This window comes from Carassius carassius, chromosome 32 (genome assembly GCF_963082965.1).
Source record: "Carassius carassius chromosome 32, fCarCar2.1, whole genome shotgun sequence".
Lineage (NCBI taxonomy): Eukaryota > Metazoa > Chordata > Actinopteri > Cypriniformes > Cyprinidae > Carassius > Carassius carassius.
In genome coordinates this window covers 17,268,001-17,285,344 of record NC_081786.1, presented here as the reverse complement: position 1 = coordinate 17,285,344, position 17,344 = coordinate 17,268,001, and the positions used below count along the sequence as shown (strand labels likewise).

At 36.8% G+C, this 17,344-nt stretch overlaps 1 protein-coding gene across 1 annotated transcript; it reads left to right on the top strand.

Annotated features, from left to right (window-relative positions):
* Positions 1 to 893: 893 nt before the first annotated feature.
* On the top strand, positions 894 to 16,617 carry LOC132112880 (centromere protein F-like). The gene is made up of 20 exons (XM_059520589.1): positions 894 to 941; positions 1,484 to 1,717; positions 1,814 to 2,010; positions 2,167 to 2,279; positions 2,363 to 2,454; positions 2,561 to 2,825; positions 2,954 to 3,156; positions 5,456 to 5,581; positions 5,684 to 5,812; positions 5,970 to 6,092; positions 7,088 to 7,223; positions 7,351 to 10,490; positions 10,774 to 12,780; positions 12,864 to 13,016; positions 13,093 to 13,227; positions 13,410 to 13,571; positions 13,683 to 13,857; positions 14,001 to 14,438; positions 14,557 to 14,717; positions 16,035 to 16,617. Exons 2-20 carry the CDS (start codon positions 1,556 to 1,558, stop codon positions 16,230 to 16,232), a joined length of 8,115 nt encoding a protein of 2,704 aa, XP_059376572.1. The 5' UTR covers positions 894 to 941; positions 1,484 to 1,555; the 3' UTR covers positions 16,233 to 16,617.
* The last annotated feature ends 727 nt before the right edge of the window (positions 16,618 to 17,344 follow it).

Sequence of the window (17,344 nt, the reverse complement as noted above, 5' to 3'; positions counted from 1 at the left end):
AAAGGAAATTAAAAAAATATGCAAAATTTTAATGTGACACTAAAGTAATAAATTCCTTAAGACAAAAACTGATTTCTTTGAGTACAATTTATTTAGACAGATAGATAGATAGATAGATAGATAGATAGATAGATAGATAGATAGATAGATAGATGAATAAGAATTGTAATAGAATAAGAATTGTAATAGAAATCATCTGCTATTGTTTTTGTCATAAGTCTCTACATAAACTTTGTCGCTTCCCAGGCTGTAACCATGGTTATGAAATCCATATATGGCTATCATGCCATCTGCTATGACCCAGAGCACGTGTTTGACAGCCCTGTGGAAGCAGTATGGTGCCATTCGTCTCCTCACAGATCACACTGCATTCAGGAAGAAAAGCAGGAATAGAAGTGTAACCATTCATAAGTGCATAACAGCAAGGGATTCGAAATCATTGCACATAATCACAAATCATATGTGGTGCAATCAATTTTAATCGCCAGTTTGCACAAAGCCAGCAATAATTCAGACAAGAACGATGCTTAAAATGGTTTTCTTTTAATAAACTGAAACATAAAAGAAAGAGTGGTTGAAAGGAAATGGATTTCTTTGAAGCAATTATTTGGTGTGTGTGTTATTTGCTGCATCTCATCAGTTGTCTGCGTGTTTGGACGAGAGCTAAATAATTCAACCGCCCAATAAGTCATTCATTTCAGGGACGAAAATTTCGTCACGAAATAATGATTTAGAAAACAACGGGTGGAGTTACATTCGAATGGATAGGAGTGTCCAATCACAGCCCGGTATGTTTATACGTCATTTGTCAAACGAGCCAATAACGACGCTGCATTCCGTCAACAACGACGTTGAGCTCTTTTTGAATTTTTTTACTCTAGTAACTGAAGATTAGAACAGACACAAGAGAAGAAGAACGTTAGGGTGATCGCAGAGTAACCGTGAGGGTTCTTACTTTAGTTCTGGTAAGTTTATGTAATTTGTAGAATATAGTATATTATTGTTGAGAGTGGGATATGTCTAAAGTCTTTGTCGTTATAAATGTATTTGATTGATGCGTTAAAACCAACCGCGTGATGATTTCGTATTGTGTTATAATAGCTGGGTTTATCTATAAATTAAATCAACTTCTTTAAAAAATAAGTTTGAAACCATGCTGTATTCTCCATTCATTAACTGCACTGAATGCTAAATTTAACATTTAACCTTATAATAAATTTTTTTTAGATAATTGTATCTGATTAACGTTAGGTGAATGAAAAAAAGAAAATTGAAAAAACATTCAATTGTATCAAAACGTGTGAATTCTTCTGAACACACTGAACTGTAATAATAATTTTAAATAATTTGAATTGTGTATATTATTGTATTGTATGTGATCAATTGTTTATATTATTTCTTCACTTTTATATACTGTTTAATGTTGTACATGATTCTATAATGTTTAAGCTGCTGATTGAGGGTTTTACAGAACACGTCTAAGATGTCTCCTTTATTGCATTTTTCAGAGCATGCCAGGGTGTCTTTGATGAGCAACACAGAATCTTAAGCAAGTATGAGCTGGGCTGTAGAAGAATGGAAGGATGGCCTTCCTGCAAAGGCCTTACAAAAGATCCAAGAGATTGAAGGGCAACTAGACAAGTTAAAGAAGGAAAGACAGCAGAAACAGTTTCAGCTAGATTCCCTTGAAGCTACATTACAAAAACAGAGGCAAAAGGTCAGTTACCTGAGAAACAATGGAGTAGATTTCCTCTATTGCATCTTAATAATTGCAGTTAAATTTGCATCATATGTGTATTATATTTCGTTACAGATGGACAGTGAGAAAAGTGAAGCATCTGCCCTTAAGAGGGAAAATCAGTCTTTGGTAGAATCTTGTGAAAGTCTGGAAAAGTCTAGACAGAAACTTACACATGACATCCAAACAAAGGAGCAACAGGTGAATTATCTGGAGGGTCAACTCAACTCATCCAAGAAGCAGATTGATAGACTAGAACAAGAGGTCAAAAAGTAAGTGGACAGTTTTAAATACTTTGTTGTGCCTAAGCTGTCAATATAATAATAAAAATTTTAATGTATAAGTAAATAATTGAATAACATTCGAATATTGGAACATATTGTAAACAATAAGACTCATCTTGGCCTAATTTGACCTTTTTCATTCAGGTACAAGCATGAATTTGAATGGTCCCAAACTTCACATGCTTCAGAAATCCAACAGTTTAGTACGCCACAGAAAACTTTTGCAACCCCTGCAACATCTAATCCTTGGCAACAGGGTACGATATAAGTTACAGAAAGGAAAAAATGCTGTTCATAATGGATGCAACACATTGTAACCCTGTAATAATTGCATCTTCAGATTCAAAAATAAGTGACCTACAGGAAAAGTACAATCGAGAGGTTGAGGAGCGGAAAAGGTTGGAAGCTGAAATAAAAGTCATGCATGTAAAAGTAAGTAAAATAATTATTTATTTATTTTATTGTGAAAAGAGTTGCTTGTTATTATATTAATTTACTAAATGGTAAAAATGCATCTCTTTTTTTGTAACACTTGAAGCTTCTGAACCAGTCTGTAGTGAGCCATAAAGACATTGCAAGACAGCAGACAGGGTCCTCAATTTTCCCTTGGCAGCAAGACCAAACACACAGTCACCAGTCTCTGACTGTGATGGAGACACCCTCTAGAAGAAGAAACGGACCCTCTGGGATGTCATGGTCTTTCGATGACACGCCAATTAAGCCCCACCAGCAATTCACATCAGGCACTCAAAGTGACACCACTGGATCACAGCAGACGGAACAGCTTAAGAATATAAATCAAGGTTGGTCTGACCCTACAGGTGAATTTATTTTTTATTATGTACACGTAAATATGCTTTTGAGTGATAATCTTCATAGGTAACATTTTCTTTCCTTTTTTTTTTTTTTTTTCATTTCTTATGCTGCTCAGATCTAAGGTCAAGGGTTTCCGAGTTAGAGCTCCGTCTTCAGGCTCAAGAGAAGGAAATGAAGAATCAGATTAATAAATTCAGTGAAATTCAAAGTCAATTCGAAATGGCCAAGAAAGATCTGGCAGAAAAGGACAAACTCCTCAGCAAGTCCAGAGATGAACTCACAAAGGCCACAGGACAGTATGAGCAGTCAGTTTCTAAGGTATAGGTCATTTTAATGCATTTATATTTTGTTATTTTATCTTTTAAACTATGTCATATTACGTTATGTTATTATACAGTGGCCCCAGAAAAGTACTTGGAGACCTAAAACACTTAAAATATATGAATGTCTTTGTATAATATTACAAAATATTAAAACCAATTTTTTATTATTATTAAAGAAAAGAACATAAGCATCTCAAGGCACAATACAAGTATCAGTCAATTATAGAATTAACAAAGAGGGGAAAGAAAACACAAACAAGCAAGCATGATAAATGCCCATCTACCTATAAACATATAGTCACAATAATATAAGTGTACAAATAAGCATCTAAACAAGCAAAAAAAAAAAAAAGGAGAAACACAAAACAAATTTTATCCAGAATCTGCTTTTTCAAAGTATTCCAGAAACGGGTTTCAAGATTTAATAAAAAGATCGGGTTTCATTCAAATTCCAAATTTAATCTTTTGAGGGCAAAAAGTAGATGGCAACTTTCAATTAATTAGTATGAGCCATATGCAATGTTATCCATCCCAAAAACTGTCTGTTTCGCAGTGCTGTCAAAGTGTTGAGGTCTGTTTCTGAGAAACACTTAAAAATTCTCAGCCAAAACCTTAATAACTTCGGGCAGGCCCAAAAAGAATAAAACAGAGAGGCTGGCTCCCCAACACAACACAGACAGGTGGGGTCCAAATCCAGAAATATTCTGCTAATTTGTACCCTGGACCAATGAATATGATGCACCACCTTAAATTTAATAAGCCTAAAGTCTGTGTCTAGAACCAACCGAAGAAGTGTATTTTTCGCTGCTTGTTGCTGGCATTTGAGATCGCTACTGGGCGTTCCCAGTACTGGTTGCTTAGTTACCCCGTAACACTTCACTACAGCAGATGAATCACGTGTTTTCCACTGACTTCACTCCTATTGGTTGTCGCTCACGAAATGCGCTGCTTATTTGCATAAAGTTGAAAAATTCTAAACTTTTGTAGCTTGACACGCCCACATTCCTTCGCCAATGGTCACTGTCGCCAGCTCTACATTGAAAATTAATGGGATTATGTGGCTGTGTGTCACTGGCGGTGTGAACGGGGCTTGATACATGTATGCTGATATAAAACACCTTTCAAAACACCACTAGGAGGAGCAGAGGGGAACTCTGAAAAAAATGTTCGCAAGCAAAGCTTAGTGCTTGAAAGTAATGAAATAAATATGAACTTAGAAAATACAAAAATATTAAGTTGGTCAAATAAAGCTAAATTATTATCTATAAATAGCTGGTCAATTGTAACTAAACCTTGCGACTTTCAAATGTTGAAGACCCCATCAAAAAGAGAGGGTGGAAAGGAAATGTTACTGGCAATGGGTGCAGCTGAAGAAAGACCCTGAAGCTGTAGAGCTCTGCGGAACTGAGTCCAAATCCTCAGAGAATGTTAAACAATCAGATTTTTAATCAAGATACTATGAGTGGAAGGGATAGAAGAACTGAGCGAAGAAGTTAACATGACTGGGGAACAACATAGGGACCCTTTTCACAAGACGCACTTCATCATCATAAATCCTTGAAAATTTATAGATAGATTTCTTTTTTCTTTTTTTTTACGTATGTACTTTTATAACACTATACTTAGTACTGTATTATATCACCCCTTCATCAAGTTACAAAAAACTAGTCATTTCTAATGGTAGTTTTTCTATGGGACGGATGGTAAATTTGCCAGTGTTCTCTCTTCTGACTGCAGACATCAGTATCTCTCAATTTTATTCCTATGATTGAAAGCTGTGAAAACACTATCTTGGGGTTTTTCTTTTGCTATTTGAGGAAATGGGAATTTCCACAAAAAAATTTTATTTGTGGTACTCTCCCATTCACTACTCTTAGATTTTACCAAAACTATGACAACTTCTGCTGGTGAGACACCCGGAAATGTGAAAAAGTTCCATAGCCTTTATTTGCACCCAGAGAGGTTTACACAATTTCAAATCATGTTGTATCCAGTAAAATACGTTTTTGAAGTTTGCTGCCCAGTAGTAAGTTTGAAAGCTAGGCAGAGCAAAACCTAAAAGCACACTTTCAGGAAAATTAACTATTTTGAAATATTTTGCTTCAAAGCTTTGATTAGTTATTACAAATTATTGCCACTTGGCTTGATGTTTAAAATGTATTATATTTTATGTATAATGTATCAAGATATTCAAACGTTAGGTGTCCACTTTTAGAGGCCACTGCATGTATTTTATGTTGTGATTTGGGCATGTGAAATTTAGTGGTTAATCTTTAGTTGATTTGGCTCCTCAGTGTTCATCTCTTGAGATGAAGCTGAAGCAGGTAACAGAGGAGATGAACTGTCAGAGACATAATGCTGAAAGCGTGCATAGATCTTTGGAGCAGAAAATCAAGGACCAGGAGAGAGAGAGTCAAAAGGTCTTGTCTTACTGTCAAATATAATTAATTTAACACATGTTTTATATTTCTGAATGTTGGATGAGTTCAAACTAAAAAATGTTTTCTTTTCGCTCATTTCAGGAACTTGCACAACTTCAAAGCTCCCATCAAGCTCTTGATCAGCAATTTAACCAGGTGAAAAATAAAATGAGTATGGAAATCCAGCAAGCCAAAAAAGAGTACAATGTTTTGCAGTCAGATATGGATAAGGTAATTTGAAAATTCAGCTATGAATAATGTTTTAGGCATGTTATAAATAAGTTGTTTCTGTACATTACATTTTCTCTCTGTGGTTATTTTTTTTTTTTTTTTTGAGTTACTTAACCCAAACATGCATAATCACAACAAAATGTCACTGGTTTTAAAGGTAACTGCTCTAAAGAATCGACTGGAGAAAGATTTGGAGGAGCTGAAACAGAAACTTCTCAGGTCTGAACAGGCATTGCAGGCCAGTCAAGTGAAGGAGACAGAATTAAAGAAGAAATTTGATGTAAGTTTCATGGGTATCTGTTACATGAGATAAAGTATTAGTTTGCTTGTTTTGATTTAATTATAATGCTGTGTTCACACCAAACGTGAATAGAGCGTCAAATTCGCATCTACCGCGTCTAGTTTGCCGCTTGAACATTTTGAGATCATTCGTGCGTGAAATTCCCTCATTCGCACGTGAAATTAACTTCACAACAGGCGCGAATTTGCGTCATGGGGGGGCTTCTGCCAGCTGAGTTCACGCAGGATTTTCAACCGCCATTTTATTCTGATAATTTTCAAAATATTAAAGACAGCGTCTATTTAAAAAAAAATGTGTTTCGGAGATGAGCTCCATGTGATCAGCGGGAGCTCAGAGCTCATGTACCCGCCGAGAGCAGTCTCACCTCGGCTAGACCTTCTGACATTTGCCGCTGGCTCTGATGTCTCTTTAGTGGTTCAAGATAAAATATAATTTGTTTTGGGTAAAACGAAACGTTTCTTATCTTTGGCCTTTATTCAATTAATCTATTAATATTTATATATATATAGAGGTCATTTTTATTCCTGTCTCTATAGAAAAATGAAGTTGTGTCATATAGCTCCGGTTGACTACTCACTGACAACATCAGTCGTTCCTCCATGTTGAATGAGTGACTTCTAGCAGGCTCCTGATTGGTTAACGTGGCGCGAATTGACGCCAAAGTTCAAATTTTTCAACTAGGGTGGCAGTAGAGAATTCGCGTCAAACGCTTAAATGCAAAAAAGCACCATTTGTGCTTAATGCGCGTATCGCGCAAAACGCTAAATTCGCACGTCAATTGTTCTTCCGCGCCGCGCTAAATGCCTCATTCGCACCGCGAGACCTCCAGACACTCGTTAACGCGCCTTTGCATTGAATTAACATTGAAATCATTCGCGCCAGACGCTCTATTCGCGTTTGGTGTGAATACAGCATAACAGATTTAATTAATAGAGCATGCCAGAATTTGAATGTGTTGTTTCTTCTCATCCTAGGAGTTGCAGAGAGAAAAGAATACTCTCAGTTGTCAGTTAGATCAAGGAATGAAAAGGGTCAAACAACTTGAAGAGGAAAAACTAAATACGGACCAAAACCTTGCCAAAAGCCAATCAATGGTGGATGATTTAAAAGGTATGTTTCAAAAGCTTATTAAAAATTGAACAATTAAATGTATTGCAATATAAAACTTTAAAAACAATGATTTAAGAAGAATCTAAAGAAATACTTCATCTTATCATTTTTTACTTGCTACTTTCAGTTAAGACACAAACCCAGAGTGAAGAACTGACTCAGCTTCGCAAAAAATTGGACCACCAAAGTGTATCATCTGCTCAAGAATTGGAAAATGCCAAAAAAACTCTGGCTGAAACCGAAGCAATGAATATGAAGAGTCAGGCCGAGTTGCAAAAACTAGTTAATGAAGTTGAACTCAAAGGTAATAAGATTTGTGCTATGGAGAAAGAAAATGAAGAGCTCAAAATGACCTCAAACTCCTGTCAGAAAGAAGCTGCTGAGATGAAGAAAGAGTTTGAGGCTCTACTGCAGTGGAAAACTGATAAGGAACAGTTGATTAATAACACTGAATCCAACCGTGAAGAAATGCTGAGTAAAATTGCAGATCTGGAGAATGATAAAGCCAAACTCAATGATGCTCATGATGGTCTCCAGAAAGCGATGCAGGATTTAGAAAATGAGAAGATTTGCCTATCTGGTCAGATTGATTCACTCAAAGGTGAACTGCTTGTAAAATGTGTGGAGCTGGAGGAAAAAGGTAGAGTATATGAGGAGCTTCAACAGCAGTTACATGAGTCACATCAAAAACATAATAAGGAAATGGACAATTTGAAGCAACAAATCACTCTGATGCAGAAGCAGGTGAGTGAGCTTGAAGCTAAACTGAATCAAGAAACAAGTAAGGTGGAAGGATTGGAGAAGGACCATGGTCAACTCCTTGCTGAATATGAAAGTGCTTGTGACCTGGCTAAATCAAAGGACTCTATTATTGAAATGAACAGAACTGAGATTGCGCATCTTCAGGAAACCTTTGCCTTGCGAGAGCAGGAGCTAGAGAAATTTAAAGAGGAGAAAGACTTGTTAGCTAAAGAATGTGAAGGCCACCTTGTACAAAACAAAGAGCTGGAAGAAGAAAAACTGAATGTGGAAACATCCCTGCAGGAGGTACTTGAGAAGATTGCCCTCTTGGAATCAGACCTAAAGTGTCAAAGAGATTTAAATGCAGATATCCAAGGAAAGTATGATGATATTTCTAAAGTCAGAGAAGATCTAGCAGAAAAAGTGTCTTTAGTGGAAGAGAGGGAAAAAGATCTTATTCTTGAAGTTGAATCTCTGCTACAAAAGAATAAGTCATTCTGTTCTCTTGAAGAACAGTTTAATTGTCTTGTTTCTGAGGCAGAAGAAACCCGAAGTTCCATGGAAAAAGTGAAGGAACTACAAGTTCAGACCGCCACCGAGTTGGAAAATCAGAAGGCAATAGCTGAGACTCTTGCAGAATATATAGAAGAAGAAAAAAGGAAGGCATCAAGCTTAGAGCATGATAATGCACTACTCAAAGTGAAACAACAAGAGGTCGAAAATAAAGCTAATGATCTAGCTGATAAGTATGAAAGCTTCCAGAAATCCCATGATGTTGTTTGTCAAGAGAAAGAAAATCTTCTTAAACAGGTTTCTGAGATGGCAGGAGCACTTGCTGAAAAAGAAGCATTGGAAAAAAATGTTGTGTTAATGCAAACTGAGCTTGAAGCCTCAAATCATTTCTCCACCACACTAAAGAATTCACTAGAAAGTCTTCAAAAACAGGTCAACTCATCTGCAGAGCTGAATTTAAGTCTGGAAATAAAACTACAAAACATTTCTGAAGAAAAAGCATTATTAGAGACAAGTATCAAGAAGCTCACTGAAAGACACAACAAGGAATCTGAAACTCATGTTTCTGAAATTGAAACTCATCTTAAAAAACAAAAGAGTTTAGAGGAGCACATCAGTGTTCTTGAGGCAGAATTACAGAGCAAATGTTTAGAGGCCAGAAATGCTTCAGAGAAACTAGAGGAGGATGCTCTTGAAAAGGCAAAGTTGAAGCAAAATCTTGACTTATCTGTGGACCAACTCAGGGAGGTCACTGATTCCTATCAGAAAGTTGCAAAGGAACTTGAATATTTGAAACAAACTGCATCTCCACATGAGCAGGAGATAGAAAGTCTCAAAGCTGCTTTAGCAGATTTAAAAAGCCAAGAAGCTGCAAAAACCTGTGAGATTGAAGCTGTGAAAGGAAAACTTCAGGAGGCTCAATCTGAACAAGCTAAAATGTTCGAGGCAATGAACGAAAAAAACATTAACATGAACAAAATCAAAGTACAGCTTGAAATGTTGCAGATGGATCTTGAAGATAATGAATCCTGCATTAATTCATTTGAAGCACAAGTAGAGGCACTGCAAGGCAATATTAGTGTTCTTGAAAAAAAATTAGTTGAGAGTGAGGCACAGAGGTCCATCCTACAAGCAGAGATCGAGTCTGTCAAAGAAGACTATGCAAAAAGTGCACTTGAAGTGTCACAGCTATCTGCATGTTTGGGGGAAACACAGAAAGAACAACAATCCAGCTCTGCATTATTTACTGAGTTGAAGTCTTTACGTGCAGCCCATGAAACACTTAAATTTTCCCTAGAGCAAGAGAATTGTAAGCAGGCAAACCTTGAAGCAATGTATAACAATCTTATGGAACAAAAGCTTAAGTTGGAATCCAGTTTTCAGGAATTAAAAGCAGATGCCCAGAATTCCCGTGATGAAATAGATCAATTAAAGCAGTCGAACGATTCACTGGTATCTCAAATTGCAGAACAGCAAACTTGCATAGAACAACTTCAATCTGAGAAGATTTTTGCAGACACACTGAAAAAAGAGCAAACTGGAGATGAGAATGATCAAGATATTTGTGAAATGCCATTTGCTAACACATCTATTTTGCCCTATGAAGAAGATATTGCTGTCCTGGGTATTTCATCACCTGAAGAGCATCTTGATTCACACGAAGAGGCCCAAACGACACTGTCATCAGATGAGGATGGCAAATATATACCGCTGAAAGAGCAAATGCTAAATAAATCCAGGGAGCTTGAGGAGATGTCTCATGTTCTTAAGGAGACTATCAGAACCATGGAGGAGCAAACTGGAATTAAAATAGAACAACTCAAATTACAGCATGCTAAAGAGCTCCAGAGGATGGAGGAGCAAATGCTCAGTTTAAGAAATGAGTTGGAGGCCAAACTTAAAGAAGAAAAGCAACACACAGAGATCTTGTCCTCACAACTTGAGGCAACCATGCAACAACTTCAGGAATTGGACCTTGCATCATCCTCCTTGCTGGCTTCGGAACCCTCCCAGGTATCCTATGTATTTCACAACATAATGTCAGATTATCTCTGTTTTTAATTCAGAGTTTATGAACAAAATCAGTAAAATGACAAAAAAGTAAATTGGTTATAACTGACTGATCTGCGCATTTTTACAATAGCACCAATACAAAATAAATTAAAGAAAATGAAAATTTGCTGCATTTTGAAAATGTACCCTGGTAAAATATGGGTTTAAAGCACTACTTATGTCAAAATCTATTTTATTACATTTTTCTTCATTTGTATTCATATTTATTGCCCATCTTAAACAGGAAATGGAAAAAACGACACATGAAGCACAAGAGAACGTACTGCATCAACCTGAACAGTCAGACTCCACACTAGGTATTAGCCCAGAAAGTGAAACATCACTTGTGGAACTTGAAACACTTAAGAAAACTCTAGCAAAGCGAGAAGCAGAGCTTGTTCATTTGCAGTCCCAGTTTGAAGTCTTGGAATCGGAAATGGCAGCTAGAAATGATTTGTGCTTGAACTTGGAGGGCAAAATTCATGAAATTGAAATAGAAAAGACAAATGTCACAGATAAGTTGACGTCCATTACACAAGAAAACAAGAAACTGAACAACCACATTGGAGAGTTGACTGAAGAGATTGATTCACTTAGACTACAGTTGCAGACCTCCAAATGCCAGCTCTCAGATGTTATGGAGATGATGGAAAGCTTAGAGATGGCAAAAGGTGAGTGGAATGAGAAATTTTTCCAGAATGAGAGTGAACTAAAAAGAGTGCGTTCGGAGAAGGCCAATTTAGAGAAGCACATCCTGTCCATGGAGGCTGACATAGAAGAGATACAAGAACAGAAGCAGAAGCAAGCAGCAGAGCTTGAAGCAGCTAGGAGGACAAATTGCAGCCTTGAACAACAACTTAATATAACTATGGCAGAAGGTGGGCGACTTAAAGAAGAGCTTATTTTGTGTGCTGATGAAAGGGAAAGTGAAAATCTCTCCTTAATGAAGTGGAAAGAAAAAGCTGAGCTTCTGGAGAAGAGAGAAACCGATACACGAGAACTTATAAAAGAGCTAGAAGAGGACATTAGGATTGGGAAGAGAAAAAATGAGGTGACAGTTAACCAAATTGAGGTTCTGTTGAAAGAAAAAGAGCAACTCATTCAACGGTCTCAAAATCTTGAGAATACAGTGGCTCTTTTGAGTGAAGACAAAAAAAATCTGCTAAGTGAATTGAATGGTTTAAAGAGCAATGAGAATTGTACTTTAAGAGAGTCCGAAAACATGTCTTCCAAAATCCATTCACTTGAGCATGAGAATATCAGGCTGTCCCAATCACTTGAATCATCCCTTTTGGAGAAAGGTGAAATAGCCTCTAGGTTAATTTCTACTCAGGAGGAGGTAGCTCAGATGAGACAGGGCATTGAAAAACTGAAGGTACGAATTGAATCTGATGAACGGAAAAAGAACCACATGAGTCAGCTGCTCAAAGCTGCCCAGAGGAAGGCAGATGTTCTTCAGGACACCATTGAAAAGCTCGAGAGAGAAAAAGAACTTTCTGACCAAAATCTTGAGGATGCCATTCTTCAGGCAGAGACTGCCAAAGATGAGCTTGAGGAAGTACAGGCTGAAACACAAGAGCTTACCAAGCAAATTGAAGAGATGGTCAGTGAGCTTAAAGATCTCAAGGAGGAGAAGTATAAACTTGAGCAAGAACTTCAACAAAAGAACCACCTAATTAATGAATTGCAGTTGTCCAACCAAGCAGCTACTGAAAAGCTTAAATCTGTGGAAGAGGCAACAGTGAACCAGCAACAAATAATTGAGGACTTCCATTTAAAAGTTGATGCCATGGAGGAGGAACTTCAACTCTGTCGAACAGAAGTAGAATCGAAAGAACAAAAAGCACAGGATTTGACCACTCAGTTGCTGTCTTTGCAATCAGAAAACAAAGAGTTTTCCCAAAGAGTCCTTGAATATGAAAGGTTTCAAGCAGAGCTTCTTTCATCCAACCAGATGCTCTTGAAAGACTTCGAAAACAAGCAGCAGGAGCTTAGCAAAGAAAACACACGACTTCAGTCACAAATAGATGAGCTGCAGGCACTATCTTCAATTCAAGAAGAGCGAGATGAATTGAAAAAGGACAAGGTTGAGTTGCAGTCTACTATTGCACAGTTGGAGGAAATGGCACAGATGCAGTCTACCAAGATAGAGGTACTGCAGACAAGTATAACTTCTCTGGAGAATAATATCCAGCATCTGGAGAGCCAACTTGATGCTATGAAGCTCATGAACTCAGAAGTAACAGAAAAGGTATTTTTTGTCATCTTTAATTGTTCTTATTTTGTTCTTGGTTTTTATTTCACATATATTAATTAATTCATATTCCTTTTCAGTTAAATGCACTACATGAGAGCAGTTTGCACCTCCAGACACAACATCAGCAACGATTGTGTGAAGAAAGGGAAAGACAGAATGCCTTGGAGGTTAATCAAAATCTATTGACTTGTCAACTGCAGGAGTCTCAAAAACAAATTGTGACATACAAGGTATGAATTCTCCTTTACCGTGGTTTACTGGCTTTATGAATGTTCTCTACTTAAACACCATTTTTGTGCATTCCAGCTCAGCTTAGAAGCACTGACAGCAGAAAAAGATGGCTTACAGAAAAATGTATCTGATATTCAGGAAAGTCATGATGTTCAGATAAAGGAAAACAACAGGAGGCATGAGGAGAACCTGAAACATGTACAGCAGCAGGTGAGCAGATGCAACACTGCAACAATGTGCTTTTTATAAGTAGGACTGTATGTTATGGTAAAAATGCATAATAATAAGAATTAAAACTTTTATTTTTTTAAATAGAAATAGAAAAGTGTTATCTTGAACTGTAAAAATATTTACAGTATTTCTGATCTAGTTCTTATGTTTTTTCTCTACAGAATGAGATGGAGCTTAATAAACTGAAGGAAGAAAGTATGGTGGTTGAAGAAAAGGCTGCACGGTATCTATCAGACCTCAATAGCTTCAAGTCTCAAAATGCAGATGTGGACTCTACCTTGAAGGAGTTACAAAACAAATTAGAATTTTGTGAAAAAGAAAAGGTATCGTTTTTTCCTGTTCCTGTTATATATAATAAGTATTTTACAATTTTATTCAATGTTTAAGTTTTAGTCAAATAATTAACCGTCATATTTATTGGTCTGTCCCTGTAGGTGGAGTTAGACTCAAAGGTTGTGCGCTTGTCAAAAGAGAAGGACAGTGCTATGAGTAAGATCAATTTGTGGATGAAGTCGTGCAAACAGCTGGAGAGTGAGAAGCAGGCACTTCAGGAAGAACTTCAGCAGCAGGGAGAGCAGATAGCTGCACTGCAGGCCTCACAGAAACAAGGTATGAACAAAACACAAGAAGATAAGCACTTGGTCTAATATAGTAAACTTAACTTGCATTGGAATCTCACCTTACAAGTTGAAAAGTGTTAGACAAAGAAAATAATTAAAATGAATAAATGTATCTGGAAATCTTGTTAACAGGTGATGCCGGCAGTAGTGACGCCCTTCAAAAAGAACTACAGGATCTGAGGGAAGCTCTGGAGGAAAAGAGCTGTGAAGCGGATGAGAGCATGGACCGATACTGCAGCCTCATGGTCAAAGTTCACAAGCTGGAAGAGACCAATGAAAGCCTCAAGAACCAGCTCAAGCAGTTGAGCACCCAGACAAAGACCCCCAAGACCAGGAGGTCCCTCAGGTCTGAAAAAACTGACCTGGAGAACAGTAAACCAGTGGAAGACAAAACAAACGTGCCAGCAGGAAAGAGACCGAGAGCAGCAGATGACACTCCTAGCAAAGCACAGGAAGCCTTGCACAGTATCACCAAGAGACTGAAAGCTGTGGCTGCCACACCTAAAGCCACACTAGATGTAGACGATGAGGATTTCAAACCAGAGGGTTTGCCTGAACTTGTTCAGAAAGGTGAGAGGTTATCGCGATTTGTCATTCGCTGTAGTCCACATCAAGGGTACATTCATAGTTGTTCTCAATAAAGTTTTCACAATATTTTTACACATCTACTTCACGTCCTTCTGTACAGGTTTTGCAGATATTCCAGTTGGAGAGATGAGTCCATTCATCGTTCGCAGAACCACAGTGCAGCGCTGCAGCCCTCGTTTGGCCGCCCGAATGGCTGCACTTTCAGCAGAGCAGCCTGTGCAAATCTCAAAACAGACAGCAGAGGGCAGAACGTCAAAACCTGTGAGTAGAACTGCCTCTACAATGAAGAAACTTCGTCAATATAAACTTTTCCTTCCTTCAAATTGATGACGATAGTATTGATTCCAATACCAATGTCTGTGTGATATTAAAAACTGTATATATGAATCATCCAATGACAATATTCCATTGTGCATAAGCAAAAAGGAAGATCTAATATTACTTATTTTATGATGTTCATTATAGGGCACAGATGGGCCCTGTATAATTATTTTTATTATTATTGTAGTCATTTTTGTTGTTTTCATTAGTTCTTTTTTTTCCCTTTATTTATATATATATATATATATATATATATATATATATATATATATATACACACACACACACACTGTTATTTCAGGTTAAACATTTTCATATAATTTGAGATTTAAATATTATTTAACATATACAATATTATTTACATTATATATATTACCCATGGTGGTTTCATGCAATGTGTCAAAGACTGGCAAAATGTTCAATACTGGATTGGCAATTTACAGGTTTGGAAAAATACAAGCAATTTGCAGCCAACAGTATTGGCAATACAGTAATAGCAAACTGTAAGAGCAGACCAGAATAATTACAGAGCTAGAAGTGTTTTAAGTTATTGTAAGAACAAAAATGAGGGAATACCATTAAAAATGCATTGTGTAGATGAAAACATTTAGTCATTCTTTAACCATGGGAGGGCTTCTCAGACCCTCAAAAAGGTTAATGCAGTATGTGGTTAACTCATTTACCACTCTTAAAATTACTGACTATGAATGCATTTCCAAATGAAACTCTGCATGACATTTCAGATTAAATGGAAGAAGTTAAAGAAGTTAAGTGCTCCAAAGCATTAAAGCTCTCCTGTCAGCTTTTGACTTCATTCAAAGTTTTAATCAAGTCATCTAACCCCAGGTCACCATTTCCTAGAGATTTTGCCAGTTATTCTTTAAGAATTGAAGAGGAGTCAGGACCACATGCTGTAGAGTAACTTTTATGTCCCAGATATACAATTCACCACTTTAATACCCGACTCTCGATGTAGTTAAGCTTTTATGAAGGCTGAAGTTCTGCATTCCTGCATGATCACACAAATTAACTTTGACTTGTCACTTAATTTTTTGTTTATACAAAAATAGAATATAGCAAGCAAGAATATAAGTTACAGTGAGGTACATGTAATTGAATAGCGTTACAATATTCTACAATTGGCAGACCTATGGATCATAAAAGCTGAAGTTTTTAATGAACAGCTAAGCTTCAAGTGTCAATTCTTGGCAGCCCAACACTGCTCGTTCCTGACATCATGTTCACTTTCTGGTCCAGGTGCCTAAGGCGATCCAGAGCAATGCGGCTGTATTATCTCCACTCACCAACAGTCCACGGGAAAACAGCTGTGAAAGCCCAGCGCCTGCTATACAGCAGAAAATTAGCAGGCGCTCTCGCAGCTTCAAAAAGACCCCAGAGAAAAAAGAATGGGTCAGTGCCTCCCCAAAACAGAACGACAACTGCCAAGTTCAGTGATTAGTGGGATGCCATGTGAATTTCCCTTTTTTAATTTTTTTTTAAATGCTATATTTTTCTGAATGTTTATGCACTGGCTTTTTAGCTTTGTAAATATTATTAAAGAGCAGCTGTATCATATGTATTTTGTTTCTGTTACATTTCTGATTTCTTATCTTGTATCTCATTTGTATTTCACTGTTTCAAAATGATTTATGTTTTATCCTTAACACAGAATAGCTGTATCATTTTATTGTATGTATTCTATTGACCTGATTTCTTTGATCCTTTTGAGTTTTTATCCTTTTCTTTTTAGAAATATTACAACTAATCACTCTGTTTTACCATGTCATTGCTTTTTCTTACTACTTTACTAAAGTTCACTCTGCCTTACGAATACGTTTGTTTGTGTGCTTCTGTTCTCTGTAAGTGGCTATTTGGCTGTTTACTCATACACAAGAATTGCAGCAGACTTTATTGTTAAGGAATGATAAATTACAGCCCGAGAGCATTAAGTTGTATAATATAGAGAGATTTATATGCAGACTGTCTAATACAGATGTCTACTTTTATTGGACACATAATGAGCAGGGATCTAATTCTCAATCATTTCAGGTTTTGACTCAATACAGGTCTGCCCAGTAAATCAATACCATTGCTTTTATACTCCGTCTGAAAATCTCCCCTGAGGTTTGGATAAGGTCTAATTCAGAGCATTTGGGAAGAAAATCCAGACTTGTTAAACTATCTAATGATAGAATGCACAACGAGTGTTTCATCATGACTATTTTTCAAATTTTTTCACTGAAATGTATCCTTTTTATTAATGCCAATCCATGTTGGGTTAACTGACATGAGTTTAGTTTAACTATAAAGTAGCTATAGACAAATTTATAGGCATCTTCCTACCTAATAATAATGCTATTTCTCCAGCATGATAGGATTGGTGTATAATGTATAGTGTGTGTGTGTGTATTTATATATAATGAAAATACACAGCACACATACATAATGTCAACAAAAGCATTTATTTTGGAATGCAATTAATCTTTTGAAAGCACTAACATATATATATATACATACACACAATTATAGTATTTATTTTGATTAAGCTTTTATTTCTCTATTTTAAG

What these genes read in the sequence shown, in the direction of transcription:
- LOC132112880 (XM_059520589.1), top strand. Translation starts at nt 1,556, where the DNA reads ATGAGCTGGGCTGTAGAAGAATGGAAGGATGGCCTTCCTGCAAAGGCC. An exon ending in ATCTAATCCTTGGCAACAGG is followed by an intron (nt 2,280 to 2,362) that starts GTACGATATAAG and finishes TTGCATCTTCAG; the next exon opens with ATTCAAAAATAAGTGACCTA. An exon ending in ATGAGCAGTCAGTTTCTAAG is followed by an intron (nt 3,157 to 5,455) that starts GTATAGGTCATT and finishes TTGGCTCCTCAG; the next exon opens with TGTTCATCTCTTGAGATGAA.